Source organism: Acomys minous, assembly GCF_964271855.1.
Source record: "Acomys minous genome assembly, chromosome: 11".
NCBI classification, from domain to species: domain Eukaryota; kingdom Metazoa; phylum Chordata; class Mammalia; order Rodentia; family Muridae; genus Acomys; species Acomys minous.
In genome coordinates, this window is record NC_140492.1 from 44,185,129 (window position 1) to 44,210,312 (window position 25,184).

Consider the following 25,184-nt stretch of genomic DNA (forward strand, 5'->3'; position numbering starts at 1 on the left):
CTGCAATCATGAAGTGGGAGCAAAGAATGGCCACAGAGGCAAGGGACAGCAGCGCAGAGCCAGGCTGCTTGGAAGAACTGGGTGCCAGGGACAGAAAGGCACAAAGGGAACACCTGCTGTGGGTGAATGTGCCAGGCTCGATTTAAATCCACTGATTTATTGAAAGTAAGGCCACTCACTAGTGGTCCTTGAGAGAACACTTTCAGAAAAGGCTGAGGAGATAAAGACAGGTCCGCACGGATGAGAAGAACGAGCAGGTGATGAACTATCTATATACCACCCCACTTGAGGGAGATAAAAAAGAAGCATAAAAGCTTTATTGCAATTTAAGTTTTCAAAATAGTCAATTTCTCAGCAGCTTCCAATGATGAACAAAGAAATTCTCCTTTTGTTTATGTATTTGCTAGTTTTCAGTAACCACTGTGCTCATGAACTTAAGCGTATTTCATTGTACAACCCATTGGAATAGCTATTACATTGGTCTCCTGTTTGTTGTTCTTTCTAGCACAAGTCCAGAATGTGAAGGCCTCCAGTGCCAAGAAGTTCAAAGAAGAGCCTGTGATGCATGCTGGACTTCACGACTCACTGCCCAGGGATATTCCAAGTGCCTGCCACCTGCATGCCAATGCTTGTGTCTCCTGCCATCCCATATGGGGCTCAAACCAACAATTCAAAAGGCACTCTTTGATGGCATCCACACATTTTTAGCTATATAGGCCCACAAAGTACAAGAAATATGGGATGTAATTATATTCAATTAAAGTTAAAGTGCATTTTGGAAAGCTTTGACGTTCAGAGAGAATTGCAAGGGCTTTGTTGCAGCTGTGAATTTCAATTCTCCACAATTGCAGGGCAACCACCATGACTTCAGAACTGTTGCAATTTCAAAGCCCTCCTGAACTACAGAGTTTGTTTAGGCCATCCTGGGAAACTTGATGAGACCCTGTCTCAAAATTTAGAAAGTACCAAGGTGGCTGAGGCTAAAATCCAGCAATAGAGTATATAAAAGACAAGGTTCAATGCTTGTAATATTGCAAAAGAAACACTTGCCTCTTCCATTAGCAAACATTTCTAATTATCATTCTCACCTTTCTCTGCCTTCCCCTCCCCTGCTACTTCCATGTTAAGATGCCAATAAAGAGGCTTAGACAAGGCTACCTTAGCTCGGGCCATCTGGTCAACCCGGGTCAGAAGATCATCCACTTGTAGCTGTAGGTCTCTCTTGTCTTGCTCTAGCGCCTGCCTGACATGCTGTAAATGTTCTACCTGGCTCTCAAGCTCAGCCAAGGTCTCTGCGTGTCTCTTTTTTAATGAGGCAGAAGTTGCCTCAAAGTGCCTCGTGGTCTCATCCATGTCATGGCGAAGCTTCTGAAATCTTGCCTCCTGTTGCTTGGTTATCGCCATCTGAGTCAGACTGGTTCCCCCTGCCTCCTCCAGCCTCTTGCTCAGGTCTTCTAGGTCTTGAGTGAGGTCAGCTCTCTCTCTTTCTACCTTTGCTCTAGTTGTCCTTTCATTTTCCAGTTCCTCTTTCAAATTTAGTATATGAGTCTAGAGGAATAAATATTTGGCATGCATTAATTACTTGTAACATATTTCCACATGCAACAAGGTTATTACATTCATTTTGTCTCAACTTAAAAAGCAAACATGACATTTTTTCATTCTTAATTTATAAGTAAAGGAAACTGAACACAAGATTTTTCTCCAAATCAACACCAAGAAGAATAATTACAATTTTCAGTTCATCCGGATTCCCCCAGCCCTACATTATAGACAACATCATTAAATTACACACATGGACAGAGATTCTTTTTTATTTTTAATTTTATTAATTTACTCAGATTACAACTCAATTGTTATCCCATCTCTTGTATCCTCCCATGCCTCCCTCCCTCCCACTTTCACCCTATTCCCCTTCCCTAGGTCTATGACCGAGGGGGACCTCCTCCCCCACTATATGGTCATAGGCTATCAAGTCTCATCTTGGTAGCCTGCTTATTCTTTCCTTGACTGCCACCAGACCTCCCCACCAAGGGGACTTAGTCAAATATGGAGATTCTTACTAAAGGAGCCCTCTCAAAGAAAGGTGTGAATTGAGGTGAGTGGGGATGTGGGAAGCATCTGGGAGGAGGGGAAATTGAGATAGGAATATATTGGATAAACAATCTATTTTCAATAAAAGAAACAGGTTTCTCATAAAAATAGCACTTAAAATAAGAACCTCTTTCATATGCCAAGAACAAATTTTAAAAGGAGCTTATAAAAATATAGCATAGTGACTCATATATGCAAAACACTTTCTATATGTAATTTGCTTAACCATCTTAATAATTAAAACTCTGTACATGGAATAAACATCTATTCAAGCAACTTGTCTTTAAGAAACAGCATTTACTTAACCATACACACATGCCAGGCAAAGTTGGTCAATTAGTTTCCTAGGCTTCAGATTCCAAGTAGGAGATTTGCAGTGGTGAATTAGAACTAGTGGAGGAATGAGGGCTACTAAAGTGAACAGTGGTCTGAGACATTATTACTCAGGGTTATTAGTGAAAGGAACATATTGATAGAACTCTCAGAACTCCTGACCCTCCAGTGCAGTGGCAAAGAGTTCTGGAAACCTTCGTAGAGTCATTGTATTCAGAGCAGTGAGACCAGTGATGTTCATTAATAATGTCTCCAGTAATTAGGCACAGGTTAGGAGAGAAGAGAAGGAAGACTATTTAGAAAATGTATTCTTTTACATTGAATAAAATGACTGACAGAAAGCTATTTCTCTAAGTCATACCAGCTTAATCCACCAGTTTTGAATACAAGATGTCATAGGGCAAGTGCCTTAAAATGTTTTAATTTCTACCTACAAGTAAATGTGGTGCCTGACCACAGGTTATTGAATCTGAAATATTTATCTCAAATAACACCATGCTTGGCTCAAAAAATCAGAAGCATTTCTTCATGAATAATTTTTAGAGAGTCATTAGGATAATTTTTTTCTTTTGGGTAAAGTGAAAGATTTATTTTATTTTTAGTGAAGCCAAGTGTCACTTGATATGCTCAGAAAGCATCATGCTTGCTGCTTAACATTGTCCCTGAAAGTAAAGCTCATTTACAAGAAGTGAGACTAGTTTCCTTATTGGCCTTAAAATATCCCAAAAGATAAGCCAAAAAGTAGGCATTACTGAGATGTTAATGTGACATAAAAAATCTACATGATGTATATGCCATACCATGAATGCATATGTGTATAACCATAACAGTACTTTTAATTGCCTTATTACATGGTGATGTAGTGTAAAATAACTACTTACTCTAAAACTTCCAAATCGCTATCCATTATTAAATAATGCTTTCAGTTTATGAATAGCTATATAATCTGCTAAATTTTAAATTAATTGCTTTCTAACCATAAAAGTTAAAACACTAAGCTAATGACACAGCAGGTCATGTACTGTTCTTCCCACATAAACATTGTTGAATATAATAATTTGAGCTCAACAGTGTCAAGATTAATGTGCTAAAAATTATGTGCTCTGGATTTAGCACAATGCCTAGTCCATAGCAAAAGTTCAAAAAACAAGCTACTTGTTATTATTCTCAGGAGAAAGCAATTTAAGATTAAGATTAATTACCCTTCCAGGGTCACCCATTTGTGGGATGCCATTTACCTTCTTAACAGCTGCTCTTTACTCCCTTTTTAGAGTTGGCTAAAGGTATGGGCTGTGGGAGTGCCAACCATCATTCATGGATCTAAACTCTGGACAGTCATCTGATAAGTGGTTACCTGAAGCTCTTTCACCATTTTCTGAAGCTGAGACACCCGGTTCTTCTCATTCTCCACCTTTGAATTCATCTGACCCATTTCTAATTCTTTCCTGTATAGAAAAATGTGACAAAGACAGCCTATTAAAATATTAACACGTACTTAAGTACTTTAAAATTATAGAATAATATGTGAATTCTTGCTGTAAAACTATAACCAGTATGCCTACAGCTGAAGTCTTCATGACTGTTACACAATCCCTGGTCTCTTTCTACAAACTATGATCAGATGTTTTGGTAAGCATCATTCTAAACCTTTTTCTAAGTACTCAACAAATGATGTGTGTGTGTGTGTGTGTGTGTGTGTGTGTGTGTGTGTGTGTGTGTGTTGTAATAGTAGGGACATTTTAATTTTCTTTACTGTAGAATGTATACTATTTTATAAATTTTTTTGTATAGATATATAGCATAACCTGACCCAAATAATATAAGGGACATGCTTCTACACTGTCCCACACAGAACTTGCTTTACAATAAGCCTATGAAATATATTCAACATTTTCAAACTCTGGCCTACAGCCTGCAAAGGCATGGAGTATAATCTTTACTTTGCCAAACTGACATACTTTTCAACATTGACTGCAAAGGGAACCCTGTCACCATCTTCTAGCATACTGTTCCATTACATTCTTAAGGTTACCCCAGACACATGTAAAGTGTAATAAACTAGGAGCAGACAACAAGTCCAGGCTTTACCAAGAGCAGGATTTGCTGTGTGCATGTTGCCTTTGGTCTTATCACAAGTAAAAGAAATAGACCATTTTTTGTAAACTCATATTTTTGTAATTCACCTCTCATATGACTTAGTCCTTCCAAAATTCTCATCTTTTAGGTGAGTACATTCTGTTATAACCTCTAGATTATATCTTTATTCTATTTTTTCAATAGAAAACTGCGTAACAGAGTTCATCAAATATATAAAAAACCCATTTCCCAAGCTTCTAGTCATCCTCTTGGGTCTTGATAGACCTTGTCTAGAAACCTGGTACTAAATAAAATGAGAGCGCTTCTCCTCCCAGTAGTGAGATTTTCCCAGAATCCTTCGGCAGTTGAAAGGCACTCACTTCCTCAGCTGCTCTGCCAGCTGCTGTCTGCTGCTTTCTAGGTTCTCCGCACCCTCCTGGTTCGTCTTTAATTCGCCCTGCAGTTTGCGCTTCTCCCTCTCACACTTCATTCTGGCTTTCCTCTCTTGCTCAAGGTCACCTTCCAGCTGACAAAAAGAAAGACTGCTCGACCAAATAAAACTCAGAGTTCATACCTTCTTGGAGGTGCTCAAATTAACCATTTTCTTTCAGTAAAAAGAAAATATGAGAACAGATTCTGTAATTGATGCATGGAATCCATTTAGGGCCCCAATCAGGGCTCAGCATGTAAAGTTGGCTGAGACAAACCTGAAGACCTGGGTTTGATCTCTAGGACCCATATGCTAGGAGAAAAAAGTGAGCTCTCATAAGTTATAATCTGAACTATACATGCACACTATGAATGAATGTATACTACCATAAACAGAAACCAAAGAAATCAATCAGTAAATATCATCTTAAAACTTTAAAGAGTCAAATAAAAGTAAACACATCAATAGGTTACCAAAAATATCAAGAAATCAATGATGAGTGAAAGTTCTCTATCTATGATAAGATCTATCCTACCATGGCAACCAATAGAGAGTGGTCACTTTGCCCATTTGATTGCTTCCCAGGGAAAGTAGCTCACTTCTTCACCTGGCAGCTCATTTCCTGGGGGGAAAGTCCTATGTAGTCATAGGTGCATCTTCAAAACCCAAACATTCTGCTTTCTAGAGCTTTAGCAAGCAATCAGTTCTGTGTAAGCATTCATGAATAGTCCCAGCCTACCTAGAAGTCATAGAGCATGATGCTTTGCCCCCCTCTTTTATACTTCCCACCTTCATCTAGTCCATAATATTTATCATATTCTGATAGTCTGCAAAACTACTCAGAACATTCCAGCTGTCTCTGAGTTCATATTGATAACAGTGATAAAGAAGTTGGTCTAGTGGGAACCTAAGAAACAATTAAATACTATTCTTTGTCTGTTGATAGGTTTTAACAATTTCCCATAACTACTAAAAGCATATGAAATTCAAGTTATGTAGAAAGGGTTGATTGTTGAAGGTATATGTAAAAGAAAACTAAAAGTAGGTGAACTATAGGTGTTATAAAATAGATGTGTGTGTCCACTAGGATATGATGAAATCCTACACTCCAAAGTGATAGCATTAGGAGGAAGGGTCCTCTGGAATACATAGTTCAAGAAGACAGAGCTTTGATAGTATAGTTCTTCCTAGCTGCCACCATGTAAGGACAAGGCAAGAAGATGTCACTTCCGAACAACAGTTTGCCTTCACCAGATACCGTATCTGCCTGTGTTTTGATCTAGGAGTTCCTAGTCTCCAGAACTGTAAGACATTAAACTATGCCATTGATAAGCCTGACGTCTATGCCAATTTGCTAGATCAACTAAAATGGACGAGGTTACCAGAGAGTATGCATGTGTTTGCTCATACACACACATAAATACCTGTAATTTCTTTCATTGGGGTTGTGTGAGACAGGAAAGCCATAGAAAAGGAAAATAACTAACAAGTTGTAGAGGAAAATAATAGAAAGGGGAAAAGGATTAACACAAAAACCAAATGATTGCTGTCAGCAGTTTTATAGAGATCAAGTTATACAGATTAGTGAGAGAATGGCTGAGAATGGCTGCATACACTCTGTCATCTTCAGTAAAGGAAGAACTATGAATATATACATCATCCAGCAACCGATGGGAGCTGATGCAGAGACCCAAAGCCAAACACTAGGCAGAGCCTGGGAACCCTGATGAAGAGGAGGAAGGATTATAGGAACCAGAAGGGACAAGGACTCCAGGAGAACATGGCCCACAGAATCAACTAAGCAGGGTTCATAGGTGCTCCCAGAATCTGAAGAAACAAGCAGGGGCCCTGTATGGGTCTGAGCTAGGTCTTCTGCATATACCTCATAGCTGTGTAACTTGGTGTTCTAGTGGGACTGCCAACAATGGGAGTGGATGATATCTCTGACTTGTTTCCAGCACTTGGGACACTTTTACTTCTACTGGGTTGCTATGGCCAATCATGATCTGAGGAGTTTGCCCAGTCTTATTATCTCTTGTTAGGCCATGTTTGGTGGATATCCCTGGGAGGACTGCTCTTTTCTTAAGGGAAACAGGAAGAGTTCATCTGGGAACAGGGAAGGTTAAGGGAGACATTGGGAGGAGTGGATGGAGGGCAAGTTGTATGTAATGTACAATAGCAGGATAAAAGCTGAAAATTCTAGGCTGGTACTTCTAATTTCCTGGGGTACTTAGAGGTGGTACAGGGCATCTCCTTTCAAAGCTGACAAGCATTGCTCAGAAGTACATGTGCAGGTAGAATACCACTTGGACTTATATGAATTTTTTCAATGAAAATTAGCCTCAGCACACCCATGGAGACAACATGGCCTTTAATGAATCACTACTTTCACTAAACTAATTCTCAGTCTAGAGAGGTGGCTCAGTGATTAAGAGCATTTGCTGCTTTTCCATAAGACCTGAGTTCAACTCACAGCCTCTGTGGATGGTAGTTCAAATCCACTTGTAATTCTGTCTTCAGGGGATTGGATACCGTCTTCTGGCCTTCACAGACACTTATAAACATACTATATCCCACACAGACACACAGACACACACACACACACACACACACACACACACACACACACACACTTAAACATAATAATAATAAACTTCCCAGTAATCATGGGGAAGAACCAATCGCTGAAAAGACATCACTTTTATTAATTACCTCAATCTCTCACTTCTAGAGTTGAGCAAAAGCTACATTTAAGAATGCTGAACCTCACACTGTAGTGTTTTATATGTGTGTTAAGACTAAAACACTCATGCCTTTAATCCCAGAACTCGGGAGGCAGAGGCAGGTGGATCTCTGAGTTCGAAGGCAGCCTGGTCTACAAAGTGAGTTCCAGAGCAGCCAGTGCTACACACAAAAAAAGCTCTATCTTGAAAAAATATATAGATGAAAAATAGATAGATAGATAGATAGATAGATAGATAGATAGATAGATGTGTGTGTGTGTGTGAGAGAGAGAGAGAGAGAGAGAGAGAGAGAGAGAGAGAGAGAGAGAGAGAGAGAGAGAGAAAACACATAATAAAAGGAGTTCACTTTGTTACTGGGTTTTCATGGAACTGTTAGGATAAATTAACTAAGCAAAAAAAAATCAGGGATATGTACGTAAGAAGACAGACTGCCAGCCAGCCAGCTTACTGCTGCTCACCGCATCAACTTGTTGGCCGAGCTTCAAGTTTGCTTTGCTGATGTTGCTGACTTTGTCCTCCTCCGTGTGCAGATGCTCCAGGGTCTGCTCCTGGGCCTCCTGAGCAGCCTGCACTGTTCTGGTAAGTTTGATGACTTCCTCATTTAGAGAGTGAACCTCCTCAGTCAGGTTCCTGACCTGTGGGAAGACAACATTAGCACCATCACTAGAAAATTGATATAGCACCAAGGACATCTTTCTTTCATAGTTAGAAATACTCATGAGGTATCTAATAGCATCAAGAGCCATTTACAAATCTCTAAATTCAATTCCCCTCTCCCAGAGTGGGTCCTTTATCCACAGTGGTCAGGAAGTGAACTATTTTGATCATTAAATCATAATGTGTAAACTATTTTTGGATCTTATTACTGTATAATAACAATATCATTAGTGGTAATTTAAACTGCTGTTTGGTATCTGGGGGGAACAGATGCTATCCGGTCATGTTTCAGTGTCCACACAGCACAGCAGTTCAAGAAGAGTTTCTGTAGATAACACATGTAAAGGTAAAAGTTGGCTATCTGTCCCACTGGGAAGCAACATAAAGCCTATTGTTGAATCATCTGCCAAGGACAGTTTCATGTTGGAGATTAGCTGCTTGTCAAAGGTTTCGTGCAGACTCCTCCCTAGTCAATCCACATGTAGGCACACAAACTAACGCTCACAGCTAAAGCAAAAAGCCAAAGCTTTAACTAGAATTCAGGGAATGGCTTCAAGGCCAGACTCAGAACCACTGCTAAAGCTGGGGGTTTAGAAATATCCCCAGTTATCTTTTAGCAAAGTGTATCATTTCCATTTTTATTCCAAAATGGATGTTCAAAGGCCCAATGAAACCATTTTGCTCTATTAGATTTTAGATGCAATAATAATTCACTTCATACATTAAAGGGGTCCCATGCATTCAAAAAGGAAATATAAGTGGGAACAATACAGTTCATCGGACCCTTTACTTTTTGCTGATTCTGGTTCGCATCACTATAAATTTGCATGCTTTTGTGTTAATAAACAGAGTCCATCTAGTACCCAAGAATCAAGTCTTCCTAGCAGCTGATTGTTTGGAAGAACTTTGTTGGAAGTACCTTGTGCTCCGCTGCACACTTCCCCTTCTCTGACTTCGCTAATATTGTTTCCAGGTCATAGATTTCTTTCTTCAACTCAGAACATTCATCTTCCAGTTTCCGCCCTCTGGCAGTCACCTCAGAATTTATCTCCTCTTCTTCCTCCACCCGCCCAGATAACTCCTTGACTTTGGCCTCCAGTTGCATCTTGGATTTAATCAGTGACTCACACTGCTCCTCAGCATTTACCAGGGTCTCTTGTTTCTGCCATAAAGAGGAAGAGAAAATTGTTACCAACAACTGGAAGTAATTTATCAGCTGGGCAACAAGGCAGCTTATCACATAGTAAGGAGATAATTTCCTGCCCTTTGCCCAGGACTTTGACCTACCTATCATAGGAAACTGAAATGGCATTCCCAGGCTACCTCTTAACCCTATTGTTGAAAGTAAAGATGTTGCTTGTGTTTGGAAGAGACTTCCATATTTCAAGCCTATTTAGTAGATTAAGTGGTTTCTTCTAAGGCACTTAATAGAAACCTGGTGGCCTAAGAGAATTAGCATGCTTCCAAAAGCAAAAAGTGTCCTATATAAATCAAAGCACATAGAAAACCAATGTGGGCATATAAACTGACAACTGCTTAGAATATTAACTAAGAATATATATCTTAGAATATATATCTAAGGAGAATATTATTCTAAGTTCTCACACAAAGTAACAGCATTCTAAATGCCCTGATTTATTTTCTGTGGTATATATTTCTACAAACTGAGCTAAGCAGTACAGTTTTATGCATAGGCTGAATTTAGAACTCATAAATTTATTTATAAGTCATTAACTTTCACTATTAATTCTAACTAAAATTTTTGCTTCAATGATTCTGCCAGCAGCAAATCCCACAAGTTATACACATAGAACATAAGTACTGCTTTTTTTTTTTTTTACTATCTCAAATATACTGTCTCCAAATATCACTGTTTCCCATTATTCTTATGTTGTACATCAAGTAAAAATGAAGAGGCTGCTAGAAGGTTCTATGGATACCACTAGAGAGAGAAAAGTCATTAAGAGTCTTTCCCAGATGTAACCCACTAAAAGCCACAACAATAACTGGTCTAGAAATCTATACCCAAACGGTACAACAGTGGCACAATTATTATGGGAATAACCAACCAGTTTCTGGTGGGATTTAAAGCCCATTCCACAAGGTGGAATCCACACCAAGTACCATTAACTAGAACACAAACCTGTTGCTGGCCAGATCATAGGCTGTATGGGAGAGCCTAGCACTATTATTTTACTAAATAAATGTAGGGATAAACTGCCCCCTTAAGTTCTTATCTTTACACCCATAAATTAATGCATCTTTCAGCATTCATCAGAGAAACTTCTTCTTGCAGTAAATGTGGCTTAACACAGAAACCCACAATTGGTCAACATGCAGAGAATAAGATACTGGAGTGGACAGCTATAAATGGCACATCTGTATCACACCCCAAAGCTTAGGGATCATCATGGAAGTGAGGAAGAAAGGATTATAAGAGTTAGGGGGAGTAGACATCTGGGAAATAATGGTATTTCTGGGTGTGACAACACAGTTACATACATGAATTAACAGTGTCTGGGACTACATGCACAAGTCTTAGAAGAGAATAAGTCCACCAAACTCTCAGCAAGCATGGAGAGGGGTTCATGAACCCCCTCACAACAGTATCTGAGGGACTATTGGCAACTGAGCTACATATAATCAGTTTTCTTCAGGAATGTAGATCCCCAAGAGGCTACCATGAACCAGTAGATGGTCCCCCCGCCATGCACATACAGGCAGCACTAAGTGGACGAGAATGAGAGAGAGACAGAGAGAGAGAGAGAGAGAGAGAGAGAGAGAGAGAGAGAGAGAGAGAGAGAGAAAAGAAGAAGAAGAAGAAGAAGAAGAAGAAGAAGAAGAAGAAGAAGAAGAAGAAGAAGAAGACTATGCAAGTAAGCATGAGGCTGGGAAGAGAACGTGATGGGGTATATAGAAGGAGTTATATGGGTAAATAGATTGTATTCAAACACATATGTACTCTAAATTTAAAATATTTTTAAATGAAGACACACTTTGCTGTAGATCACCTTTTATGACTTCAAAGCCATCCAAGTTATCTTCTTTTGATTCAAAATAAAAACTCTACTTGGTGAGAAAGTTCTTGTATAGTGTGGCTCTCATCACTCCACAACTTTACCTACATATTACTGTAATTTAGATCCTGCACCTGTCACAAAGGCTTAAGCCATGGATGAAATCATTGAAGGGCATCACAGTTGGCTTCAACTGTCAACACAAACCTAAAATCACATGGGGGAAAAGGAAGCTCAGTTGAAGAATTGCCTCCATCAGATTGGCCTGTGACAATGTCTGTTTTCTTGATTATTGAACCATGTGAGATGGCTCAGACCACTGTGGACAGTGCCACATTGGGGAAGGTGGATCTGAATTGGATTTTAAAAGTAAACTAGGGAAACAAGAGTTGGCTCATTGGTTAAGAACATTTGCTGCTCTTACAGAAGACCCACATTCAGTACCTATAATCCACATGACAGCTCAAAAATAGCTATAACTCCAGTACCAGGCGAGCCAATACCTTCTTCTGAGCTGAAGAGGAACCAGCATGAATGTGGTGCACATACATACATGTAGGAAAAACACTCATTACATATAAAATAATAAATTATAAATAAATTTTAAATGTGTTTGATAAAATAATGTGAAAGTAGCTGAACATGAGCCTGGGAGTAAGCACATAAGCAGCATTCCTCCCTGGTTTCTACTTTAGTTCCTGCCTATCTGTTCCTGCCTTTAACTCCAGCCTTGGTTCCATTGATGATGTACTATAACCTTAAGATACAGTAAATCATCTCCCTTCTCTCAAGTTGCTCTGTTCAGTGTTTCATCACTGCTACAAAGAAGCAAACCAGAAGCAAGGTAGGTTCCAGGAATTTGGTCTTGCTGTGGTGGGCCTGACCATATTTTGGGGGGTAAAGGATTATGGAATAATTTTGGAGCTCTGGGATAGAAAGGTCTTTGAGTACTTGGAAGAATAAAAAACCCTTCACTGTCCCAAGTTGATTGTGGTTGGTGTTTTTCATAGCAACAGAGATGTAAACTAGATAGGAGCTATTAGATAGAACTTTAGGTAGAGTCGAAGGAAAGACCCTTAATGCATTAAAGCCATTCCCCTGAAGGTAATCGATTGGCCCCATTTCTTCCTCTGTCTTTTGTTTCACTGCTTTACTTGAGTTCCCTGGAGTTATCTGGACCCTCACCAGAACAGTGGGTCTCTAGAGCACTTTCTGGAATCTCTGAAACTGTGAGCTAAAAAACCTTTTTTATTCATAAGTTTATTATCTCTAGTATTTCATTATAGTGAAAGTAATCCGCTATCATTCTCACTTTTCATCTTCAGACCTCATTATGCATCCTAACAGAAATGACTGGGAAAATTTTTAAAACACTCAAATTGTGTCAGTAAAGAAGATAAAAAGCAACACAGACCCAGAGAAGATAAGTAACAAGGAGGATACAAGGGAGGATGCTTAAATCTCACTCAGAAATGGAAATAGAATAGACAAAGGTGGTGGTTGAAGAGAGGGTTCCTACTTTGTTTCCCTGAGGCAGTGCACTTCCTTCCCTCTGGAACTATAGCCCATAATGGACCTTTTCTCCCTTAAGTTGCTCTTGGTCAAAGGCAATCTATCACAGCTACAGAAAAGTAACTAATACAACAGACCTCTTCTATAGCTGCTACAAAATGTGGTTTGTTTGTTTGTTTTTCTTAACAGTGTGGATCCTCAAGTGGGTTTGGAATGGGAACCAGGGATTTCTATTTTTAATAAATGTGTCTGACATACACTAAAGTTATAGAATAACTGCTTTGCTAAATACATTTCAGAAATGTCAGTTTTGGTATAAAACGTTACTTGTGATACAGCCTATTGAGTACATTGGCAAATAATATGCCCCCCCAAATAATAAATTGTCTCCTTCTAAAAGTAATAATTTATCTTTTTTTCAGTGAGTGTTTGTTTTTAGTCGATTTAAGTAGCAAGAACAAAACAAACTGCAAATAATTATATTTGAACTCAGCATTATTCAGCCTAGCACTGCACTTTGCAATGAGTTTAATAAAGATAAAATTGCATCCGTGCCCTTGAGGGTATTTGAGGTCACAGTAATTTAGGGGACTATAGAGAAGAAATGTGAGAGGGAATTGGAAATGGTATATAGGCATCAGATTGAAATGAAGACTGATGTGCCTGGAAAGAGAATTTAGGATCTAAAATGTACATGTCACAGGAGCTGAAGGAACCTCAATGGGAAAGTAGTGTGTCTTCTTGTTCTTAGCCCTGGAAAAATCAAGATCGTAAGTACAGGGTTTTTTTAGATTTACATATTTTCTATTTAGTCAAAATATCTAAGAGTAAGACTGTGGGTATCATGCCTTCATTTATACTTCAAGAGTGTGTTTGTTATAATACCAAGGTTGAGAAAAGCTCTTTAAAGAGCTCAAATAATTAGTAATGGCTTGGACTATAGAAGAGGAAGCAGGAAGACAAAATTCAGGAGATAGAAGTTGTATCATACAGGAGGAAAACCTGTGGAGATCTGTCAGTTATGTGGGACCTAATAACATCCCATCTTCTGACTTGATAATAGTCACTGTCAGTTAAGATCCAGAACTTCAGTAGGTGGGGTAGCTCATTTCTGTAATCCCTGGAGTCAGGAAGTTGACAAAGAAGGGTAGCCATGAGTTCAAGGCCAGCTTGTGCTACATAGTAAGTTCCAGGACAAACTGGGCCACAAAGCAAGACTGTCTCAGAACCAAAGACCTGGATCTTCCTGGCTCCATAATAGCTTATGATGACATTATACACTAAATACCCACTGGTAATTTGTCTTTTTTCTTCTCCTCTTCCTTCTTCTTGTCTTTCATGCATATGTGTGTGTAGTAGGCGCCTGTGTATTATGCACATGCATGTACATGTGTGTAGAGGTCAGAAGTTGTTATCAGATGCCTTCCTGGATGGTTCTCTACTTTATCAATTATGGCAAGGTCTCTCAGTTGAATCTGAGATCATGCATCAGCTAAACTAACTAGCCACTATGCCCCAAGGGTCTCCAACCCCAGTGTTCTAAATGCTGGGGTTACTGGTAGCCACTCCACTTGCTAGACATTTTTTTTCATAGGTAGTGAGTATATAAACCCCTTCCACACTAGCAAATGATTTATCTACTGGGCACCTCTATAGCCCAGGTTTACATTTTTTTTTTCTGGCACATCCTGCCAATTTTAATACAACATTTACACTATTTACATGTTTCCAGGGTCTCTGTTTAATAAATATTTACAGTATTTAAAAAGGAATTGTGTGTGCTTCTGCTATTTTTCTCAAGTCTATGGAACTACTTAGTCAAATTTAAAGCTAATTACAGAGAAGGGGTTGTGGGGAAACTCACAGCCTGCAGCTGAAGAAGTAGATCATTGTTTTCTTGGACAAGGGAGACTTGCTTTGTTTTCAGTTCCTCCCTCTGGGATTCTGAATTCTCCAAAGCCTTTTGTAGTTGTGCACACTCTTCCTTCAGTCCACTGATGTCCTCTTCAACCCCTACACACTTAGCAAGGGGCTTGATCTTGAAGAAGAGCCTCATCCAGGGCCAGTTCTTCACAGCCATGAAAGCTCTTATGTTCTCTTGGATCAAAACAAGTGCTTCCCTAAAGTATGAGTAAAAACATAAAAAAAAGAAGTTAAGATTGACTACAAAAGTAAAAAAGGAAACAATGGCAATACAACCAAAAATAAAAATATAAAAAGTCACAAGTGACTCAAAGAATCATAAAGAGTTATAGAAGACTGCCATGAAATTTATAAACCAAAAATGTGATAGTCTATAGAACTGTTTATTTCTAGACACATAATCAACAAAGTTAGGTTGTTGGGTTTGTTACTAATAAATGCAATTCTGAGACTCCTTTATCTTCCTCTCTCCTTTCATGGTATGAGCAGCACCTCTTACAATAAGCTACTTATCATGATTTCTAACCTAGCTTTTATGACCTGAGACAACAAAGCTAATTATGGACTGAAGCATCTGAAACTGTGTGCTAAAATATACCTTTTCTCTTTATAAGTTAATTAGCTGAAAGATTTTGTCACAGCCATGAAAAAATTTGTGACACAGCCAAAAAAAGCAGCACAACATAAAGGGACTCTATTAAATTCCTAAGGAGAGTTTCAAAATAATTATTCCAGAGAAAGTCGGTGAGATACAGAAGAATTTAGTAAAATTAAGAAAAAAATTTCATGACCTGGATGACAATTTTCATAGAGAGAAAGAAGTCATAAAAAAAGGTTTGGGAACTGAAGAAGTTCATCACTAAAACAAGAATTAAAAGTGATTAGCTTCAGTAACAGAGTAAGCCAAGGAGAAGGCAAACTCTGTAAAACTGAGGACAAGTCTTTTGAAACAAGACCATCATATATTTCTTTAAAACAATGTAATGTAAAAGAATAAAGGAAGCTCAAGAAATCTATGATGTGTCACTGTATGAAGAACACTTAGACCCAGAAAGCTTTAAGGGCCAGGAAAACTCAACTAGAGATGGTGCTCGCATGACAGCTCAGAGAGCACAGGGAGGGTGAGACAACCCTAGAGCCATGTAGACTCTGTAAATCTGTAAAATACGTGATTTTACAACTGGAAGGCTGTAAAATTTGCAACCAGAAGTTTGCAAAATTTCTTAAAACTTAAGCTGGCAAATCGTCCTAGAAACAAATAGTTTCTGCCCTGCCTTTTTAGGATTTTCAGAGAAAACTTCGATTTTTTTTTAATCTACTCTCAAGGGTTTTGACATCACAATAGGGACAATGGGCAATAACCGTATCTTAGACCTAAAAATTACATTTTCTTAACACTGTACTCAATAGAAAGAGCGGAAGGATTTAAGACTTTAATTCTACTTCCACTGCAAATGAATGTAGCCTCTGACAGAGTAGTTTACCCTCAAAGGCAAAGATAGGCTGAAAATCGGTCCTGGTAATACAGACCATAATTAAGACTACATTTGAGGCTACTCTACCTGATACATAAAAATAATTGAATTTTAACAAACACAATCAGCACAGTTACATAGTTATATTAATGAAAGGAATAAAAGAGAAATTAAGAAAACAATCCCATTTATAACTGTATCATAAAACAAATTACCTAGCTATAAATAGGATGCAGAGGTTAAAATATTTATATACAGAAAATTAAGATATTGATGAAATCAACTATAGAAGATTCAAATACATGGAGAAAACTTCACACTTATAAATTGAAAAACGTATTATAGTATCATTTTTGTTTTGGGATTTACAGCCCATAATGATGGAAGGAATGGAAGCAGGAGGTGGGTGGGTGGTCACATTTTCTTTATAACAGGAAGTGGGGGTGCAGAGTTTTAGCCCCTATGGTGTTGTTACCAACATTCATCCTGGATCTTCCCTCCTCCATTAAACCTTTCTAAAAACAAGTCAAAATAGACCCTTCCCTTCATGAACTAGGTTTTCTCAGATATTTAGTCACAGCAATGAGAAAAGTAACTAATGTGTCCAATTCTGGGAAATATATATTATATTAACAATGTGATATACACATCTTATGTAATTCAGACTGCTTTTGAACTCCTGATCATCCTGTCTCCCTGTAGCGAGTGCTGGAATTACAGGCATGCAACACCATGCCTAGTTTAATACAGTTGATCCCAAATGTTCTCAACACACACACAAAATATAACTATATAAGGTGATATAGTAATTAGGCTGATTGCAGCAATCATTGCACAAAGTGCATATATATGAAAACATCAGATTGTATACCGTAAACATGCAATTTTGTCAATTAAACTTCAAAATCCCCAGAAAAAAAGAATACATTGAAAACAAATTGGAGGAATGCACAAAAATGAAAACAGCAAATTAATGAAGTTGGGGAGAAAATGGAATAAAAGTTATCATGTTGAAACAATAAATAAATAAATAGACATGTAGCATAAAGGAAAGAAGAGAAGGCAAAATAAATAATAGTAGGAACAATGGCTTAGGAATTAATTAGGATTATTTTCTGGGGAATACAATTACAGACAGTAAATACTTTACAGTTGCAGTTGAATAATACATAATATAAACAAATAATCCATAATATTAGTTATTTATTTAGTTAATAATTTATACACTGACTCAAGAAAAGAAATATAATATGTCAACACATTAAAAATTATGAAATCTATCAAAACCATCAAATTCAGATTATTTTATAGGCAAATGTAACAAAGAGTTAATGACAAATAATTGCAATAAAAAGTTTCATATATGGAAAAAGAAAACATTCTCCAGTTCTTTTATAAGGTCAGAATATTTTTCTAAAACTAGATAGCATAATAGAAATTAAATAAAATTGTAGGCCAGTCAATTTGTTTTTCGAAAATATTATTGTAACACTACTACAAAATTCATCAGTGTCAATCAAAGTAAGTTAAGTGTTGTAAAGATCTGTTAAAATTTAACACATTTATAAGTGACTTTATAAAACCATATATTAATAGATACAGATAAAAAATTTAGTCAGTTCCTGTGGAGAGAGCGGGATTGTCTCTGACGTGAACTCTGGTGCCCACAATTTTATCACTTCCCCTTGGTGGGGAGGCCTAGCTGCACACAGAGGAAGGGGAAGTAGGCTATCCAGATGAGATTGGGAGGCTGTGGCCATATGGTGTGAGAAGGAGGTCATCTTCTATCAGAGGTCTAGGGGAGGGGAATAGGGCAGAAGAGGGAGGGGGCAATGAGAAGATACAAGTGAGGGGATAACAATTGGGATGTAATCTGAATAAATTATAATTTCAAAAAGTTTTTAAAATGGGGGCAGACTCTGACATGGACTCTATTGCCTGCTTTTTGATCACTTTCCCCTGGTAGGGGTACCTCGCCAGGCCACAGGGGAAGAGGTTGTTCTCAGTCCTGATGCAACTTGATCAGCTCTGATGGGTGGATCAGGGGCTCCCCTTCTCTGAGGAGTAGGGGAGGGGGGATATGGGAAACAGGGAGGGTGGGACTGGGAGGAGACAAGGGCTATGACTGGGGTGTAAACTGAATTAATAATAAAAATAATAATAATAATAATAATAATAATAATAATAATAATAATGCTTTACAAAAAAATGAAAGAAAAGGGAATACTCTTGAAACAATATAACACAACATTTAAGCTACAGAAAACATCATTCTTTAAATGCAAATGATAGCTTTACCAATGTCTGAAATATATCACAGTCTGAACTACCACATATACAGCAAGGGGAATCTCACAGGCTACTGCTGGGTAGTAAATCAGAAAATAATATCCTGCAAAGTCAAAATTGTATACAACCTAAAACCTGGAGAGCAACCTTCCATGTCTGTCCTCTGTGAATAACATAGAGAATGCATCATTTAAAGTTATATCATCTTCCAAAACTCTTACAAATAAGAATAAGAAAAATATTAAAATATCACTAGGAAACTATAACATATTGGAATGGCACATGATATTTAAAGTAGCACTAATTTAATTTCCCTGGAAAAGGAATACATGGTGGTATATTTAAACAATGGGCTGCTGTACAGAAATTAAATCAATGATCTTGATTTTATGAGCCCTACATCCACCAGCACTGGTACGCTTTAAAGAAGGCTTCTAAGCATGGATTTTAAAATTCAAAAAGAATGTTATTTACATGAAGTAACCATGCAAAACTATGCAGATGTTTAAGGATATCTGTATATCACCTAGGGCTACACTAAGAAACCCTGTTTCAGAAAAAAAAAATCTGTACACATAGCAAAGGATGAAAACATACTTTTACATGAATTATTTATTTATACATGTTACAGAAAATAATAAACAACAATTTAGGATCTGGGGGAAAATAGATTTGTAGGAAGAGGGAAATATATAAGAGCTTCAATGAAGTCAGTTTACAATTTTTAAATTGTCAGCAATTGTATAAAAAGTTAGGAATTAGTATTTCTTGATGATGGTGCCATAAGAATGCTCTATATTATTTATATTTTATGAGTTTTATATAATGCACAATAATTTCTGATAAATGATTTAGAAACATTGAATTTTAATGACCTCATTTTAGAAATAAAGGAATTGAGAATTTTACATAAGCATAGACAGCTACAGCCAGGTGTGGTAGTGTACATGGGCAATCCCAGCACTCTAAAGAAGTTCTGAGATAGGAGATGCTGGGAGTTCAAGGCTAGCCTGGTCTACACAGTGAGGTTTAGGGCAGCCAGTGCTACATAACACCTTCTCTCAAACAACAAAAGCCCCAAACAAACACAACCTGGAAGACATATCCCTTGCCAACTAAACTCCCATGCTACACTGACTGCTGTAAGAAAGTCACAAAGGGTCCTCAGAAGTAACTTTTATGGTCTTGATCATCTTTGGACAAAGAGAATAAACAAAATGTAAGTCAAGCAACTTATACCAAACCTTCTAGTTTTCCCTCAAGAATAAAACCATGGTAAGGAAAAATTATTACCAATACAGAATTTCTTGTTCATGGTTTATTTATTTAAAGATTTTATTAGCTTGCTTCCTATGGTTCTACTAAAAAGTTAGAAAAAAGATTTGACACCAAATTGTCCAAATATAGTTATAAACATTCCTATTGATAATACCTGAAATGAAACAAGAGGGTTATAATCATAAGTTATTAAGATCCATAATTGCTGAGCTGGTGGAAGTAACAGTCACTGACTCACTCAGACACACAAACATATACACAGAGAGAGAGTGGGGAGGGAGAGAGAGAGAGAGAGAGAGAGAGAGAGAGAGAGAGAGAGAGAGAGAGAGAGAGACTGTTTCTCCACAGAGTTAATTTTGGAATAGGTGTGCCAATTTTTTATTAAGATACCATTATATCACCTCTTAAATCTTCTTTTTCCTCCCTCCAACCCCTATCAAGTCTCACTCACTATCTCACAAGTTGATTGTCTCTTTTTCTTTGATTATTGCATATATATATACATATATACACAAATATATAAGTATAGCCTCTGAGTCCATTCATATACACACAATTTTAGAGCTGACTGATTTGTATTGGATACTCAATTAAGGTGCCCTCTCTGTGAGAGAGGCTAGGTCTCACTCTTTCAGCAATCATTAGTTGCCTGTAGTTCTCTATCTAGAATGGGAACCCAGGAGATTTCCCCTTCCATATCAATACGCCTATTGATATTACCATTGTTTAGTCTTCTTTAGGTGTGTGCCAATTTTTTCAGGTGTGCCACTGGCATAACTGTGAAACACAGCACCTTCCAAGGTGCTTAATTCTAAACTTGAAACTATTTCTCCCAAAGGTACGATGGGAAGAAACAGAAATAATATATGGATTGTGATCATACTTCATTTGAAAGACAGCAAGGCCCTCTATACTGTTGTTATATGTACAGGTAGTAGGACATTTTCAAGACTACACAGACTAGGCTCTGTGCCACAGTCTATTACAGGGCACTGAGATAAAGCCATGTTGATTGAGGTATGAGTTGTTCTAGTGGTATGAGAGTAGCACAGAAATCAAATACCTTTCTTCTAGAATCTTCTGGAACATAATACGCATCAGCTTTCCCCGTGCTCTGGCTTGGAACAAAGTGAAGATTTCAGATATTTTCTCATCTCTTCTTTTTTCTAACCGGTCCAGAATGCTAGCTTTAAAAAATACCTAAAGGAAGTAAGTCAGATACAGTTTCCCTCAACAGATGAATCCAGCAGTCTTTTGAATGATGCCATTAACAACTGAAGTAGTCTATGGGACAGCTTTATCAATCCTATGTCTTTGTACATGCTTTATTTACTCAGTGTGTAAAATTTGCATGCTAGGGAATCTAATTTTTAACTCTAAAGGTTATGTAGGGCATTTTATATTGGACTTATTAGCAGCCTGATAATTTCGTCTGTACTTCCCCTTGGTTAGTAATAATGATCAAAGAACATGATCTAAGTTTGAAAATGGGCTCAGATACACAGCACTCCAAAGGACTTTCAGGGTCCACAGCTATCTCTGTGAGGGACAAGGCAAGAAACTTTTCTGGGTCTTGTGAGCCATAAACAGTTATGTTGAGTACTTGTTTGCTTTTCTAAATATAAAATTATTTGAGCTTGTTAGCAATGGCTTTTAATTTTATTTTCAATATGTTTTAATTGAAATAAAATTAGATGTCTTCTCCCCTCCCTTTCCTTACCTTGTTACCCTCTTGGAATATTTTTCATGATTCCCCTCCAAGCTGATAGCGTATTTTTGTTTTATAATCCCCCTCCTCTCCCTCTCCCTTTCCCCCTCCCCCTCCCCCTCCCCCTCCCCCCTCTCTCTCCCTGTCTCTGTCTGTGTGTGTGTGTGTGTGTGTGTCTGCGTATCTGTGTGTGCATGAACATGCATATAACACATGCACACAAATAAACAAACAACTATATATACATAATACCTACTGAGACCACTTTTCCTGTTTGTGTGTATGTTGCTTCAAAGCAGATGTCAATCTACGTTGGACAAACAGTAAGGGGGCTTATACCTAGCATAGTCTAATTTTCCTTCTGGCAGTCATTAGTTGCCTGGGGTTCTTTGGCTAGGAGTGGAACACACTGTGTAATTATCCCTTCCAAACTAACATGTACATTGCTATTCCTATTTCCAGGAAATGGAACGCTAATGTCTTCAGTAGATGAGTGGATAATGAAAGTATGGTATATAGCCACAATGGGATGCTATTCTGCTATAAAGTAAAATGAAACCATGGTATTTGTAGATAAATAGGTGGGCCTAGTGAAGAAGATTATATTGAAGTAAACCAGACCCAGGAAGACAGAGCTTCACATTCTCTCTCATCTGAGGTTCCTAGCTCCGTACACTCAGATGTGAGTTAGCAACATGGAGTAATTACAGAAAGCAGAAAAGCATAAAGGGATCCTAGGACTAGGTTGGAGAGGAATAGCAGGATACAGGGAGTGATTTTTAAATAGCCCGTATGGTTGTTGTACCATAGTTTACTGACTTACGCTGTAAAAGGTACTTTTTCCCTACACAGGAGAGACTTGGCACTTCCAGAGAACCATCAGTAAAAACTAAGGTCAGGTGGGTAGCTACCTAAGACACAAGTCTCTTAGAGGAACTGATGTGGTCCTTCTTAAAGGCACCTTGAACAATCGTGAAAGTGAATTTCTGCTTAAAATATGTCCATGCAAGCAGGAACAGTGGTGCATGCCTGCAATCCCAGCACTCATGAGGCAGGCGGATTTCTTGAGTTGGAGATTAGCCTGGCTTACAAAGGGAGTCAAAGACAACTAAGGCTACACAGAGAAACTCTGTCTTGTCAGTGAGTCCCTCTCACTTTCATTCACCTAACTCAGGTTCCTCACTAGCTTATGTGAGCTTTAGCCCTGATGAGTGGCAGATGGCAAAAATAATGAACTATAAAGAAAAAAAAAACAATGATAAACAATGATTCCTAGGGACTCAAGATAAAAGTACCATTAAAAAAAAATAAAGTATCATTCATAGAACTATAGTGCAGGGACAGGTCTAGTTACACACACCTGTAATCCTAGCAATTCAGGAGGCTGCGGCAGAAGGATAATAAGGCAAGCTCAGGAAAGAGGGATGGACAGACAGACAGATCTTCACCCTGCTTCCTCCCACTCTTCTTTTATAATCTAGTTTTACATGGATGCTATTAAAATCAACATGGTATTGACTACTATATAAGATCAAGCCTATTAGTCAGAAATTTCCAAAAATATGTGGGTTTCTTGGGTAAAATAGAATGTACATAATCATATTTTGGTTGTCATTTATAAATGATTTTAATTACTAAATTATTCAAGTAGTAATTATTTTCCAATGCAGCAGACTACATAAAACATTTCATATACGCAAGTAGTTATCTCTTCTCTTACTCTGTTTTCTATCACAGAAAGATCAACTCAGTATTTTATATACTGGCACAAGTTTGACTAGACAATTAGTTATACAAATTTATATGCAAGACGGAGTATTATAGCCCAGCGAGAGAGTGCTTGCTTGGGAAGAGCTTGGGATTTAACCTTCACTGTTGAAATAAATAATGTAATCTAAATGTAAATCTAGAGTTGTTTAAGTAATAATGGATTTTCTTTATCAAGTGGAATTCAAGTTTCCACTGCAAAACTGCCTCTATATTTATTATTTTTGGTCACAAGATCTGAAGAACTTACTTAATAACAAAAGCATTTACCAATATTTTTAAACATGCACTTTTCCCTCCCACTTCCTTCCAAATACATTTCTTGACATATCTGTGTTACCTTGGTGACTCCACAGTGGTATTGGGAATGATCTATCGCCAAGAACTCAAGTACTTCTTCAGTTGCTTTTCTGCTGCTCACAAACTTGTTCTTTGAAAAGATCCTTGGGTTTAGAATGCAGTACCTAGTTTGAAATGAGACCAGGGGATCCTATGACTAAAAGAGTAATTGGAAGCATCTGAGGAAAAGCTAGTACAGATGTCTCTATCTCCTTCCAATCTATAACAAACCTCCTGTTAGCAATTAGTGAAGATACCTCCTGTTAACTGTCCAATGGGTCAGTTTATATTTTCTACAGTGTTGTGTTGTCTACTTAATTTGACTGGGGAAGTGGGGACTCAGAAGGCAAAGGAAAGGAAGAAAGTGTAAGGATCTCTATTATGTGGAAAGCGAGACTGAAAAGTTAAGTTGAATTTTGCAAAAGCTTTTCACCCTCGTGATGGATTGCAGGCATGTTGCCTTTCAGTGCCTAGACAGGCAGGTGCTCTTCTTGCTTTACCGTATTTTGCTCAAATTGTCTTAGTAAACTTGATAATTTTCACTTTTCAAAATCAAGACATAGAAAGAAAAGATGCTCCCCCTGCCTCCTACTGCCTACACACTGCTGGCACCCTTCTTTTTACAATTTCTATAAAAAGCAACAGCTTGGTTGTGTGGCAGCCACCACCAACCATGTGCACTTTCAGAGATGCACTTCAGGCTCTCCATCTTCCTTTCATATATATTTCTTCTATATATGGGTCTAATATCCACTAACAGAGTTTCATGAGCACCACAGCTATATGGATATTGAAATTAAGAACAAAAAATATGGAACTCTGTCAGCATTTATCTCAGCACCACAAAAGCATGCCAATGCTTGAGTTGAGCACACCAAGCAAATAAACAATGCACGCATAAACTCTCAACACAGAGGAAACAGAGCAAACTGCTTCTGACTTTTGGAATGACAAATGTAGTTATACCTTTGCTTAAAGTGATCATATAGCATCCGAGTTGGAAACCCTTCAGAACATACTCTAATCCCTTCTAAGACACCATTACAACGCAGCTGCTGCAGAACCAAGAAAGGGTCCAATACACCTGAAAGAGAGGGACACAGTGACTTCTCTTCTCAAACATCTATTTACAAGATATTATCTTTATTGCTGCATCTTGGGGTTGAAAGAAAGTTTGAATTCAGTATGCTGCTCATGATAGTTCACAGGAGTTCACTGACTCCCAACCTGACCACTTATAGTACTTGTCCTACTAGGAAGGAGTCTACAGATATTTTTAATTTAATTAATTTTACTATTTTTAATGTAGCTGATATATAAGACTTTGTAGGCAAATTCTCTAGAAAAATAAGAAAGATCACGTATGTTGCTGTTGTAAATGGCTGACATCATATACATGTGCCAACTAAAAGCAGTCACTGAGGGTGATCAGAGCACAAAAGGGAGCTGCCATTTCTATAGGAGGAGAGAAGGACTGCAAGAGGTATGAGTAAAAAGAAAGGCAAAGTTGGACCAACCATCTAGCTGTGTTTGCATTTATGC

The 25,184-nt window shown here is 37.9% G+C and overlaps 1 protein-coding gene across 1 annotated transcript in view; it reads right to left on the reverse strand.

Moving 5' to 3' along the window:
• Positions 1 to 25,184, reverse strand: part of MYH15 (myosin heavy chain 15) — a gene marked incomplete at its 5' end in the record, with an annotated part of 125,568 nt that overhangs the window by 56,801 nt on the left and 43,583 nt on the right. The window contains 9 exons of the mRNA XM_084802368.1: positions 1,159 to 1,548; positions 3,782 to 3,872; positions 4,884 to 5,029; positions 8,136 to 8,312; positions 9,254 to 9,496; positions 14,728 to 14,983; positions 20,892 to 21,028; positions 23,644 to 23,767; positions 24,609 to 24,726. Of these exons, the coding sequence (XP_084658494.1) occupies positions 1,159 to 1,548; positions 3,782 to 3,872; positions 4,884 to 5,029; positions 8,136 to 8,312; positions 9,254 to 9,496; positions 14,728 to 14,983; positions 20,892 to 21,028; positions 23,644 to 23,767; positions 24,609 to 24,726 (1,682 nt within the window). The remainder of the gene's footprint in view (positions 1 to 1,158; positions 1,549 to 3,781; positions 3,873 to 4,883; positions 5,030 to 8,135; positions 8,313 to 9,253; positions 9,497 to 14,727; positions 14,984 to 20,891; positions 21,029 to 23,643; positions 23,768 to 24,608; positions 24,727 to 25,184) is intronic.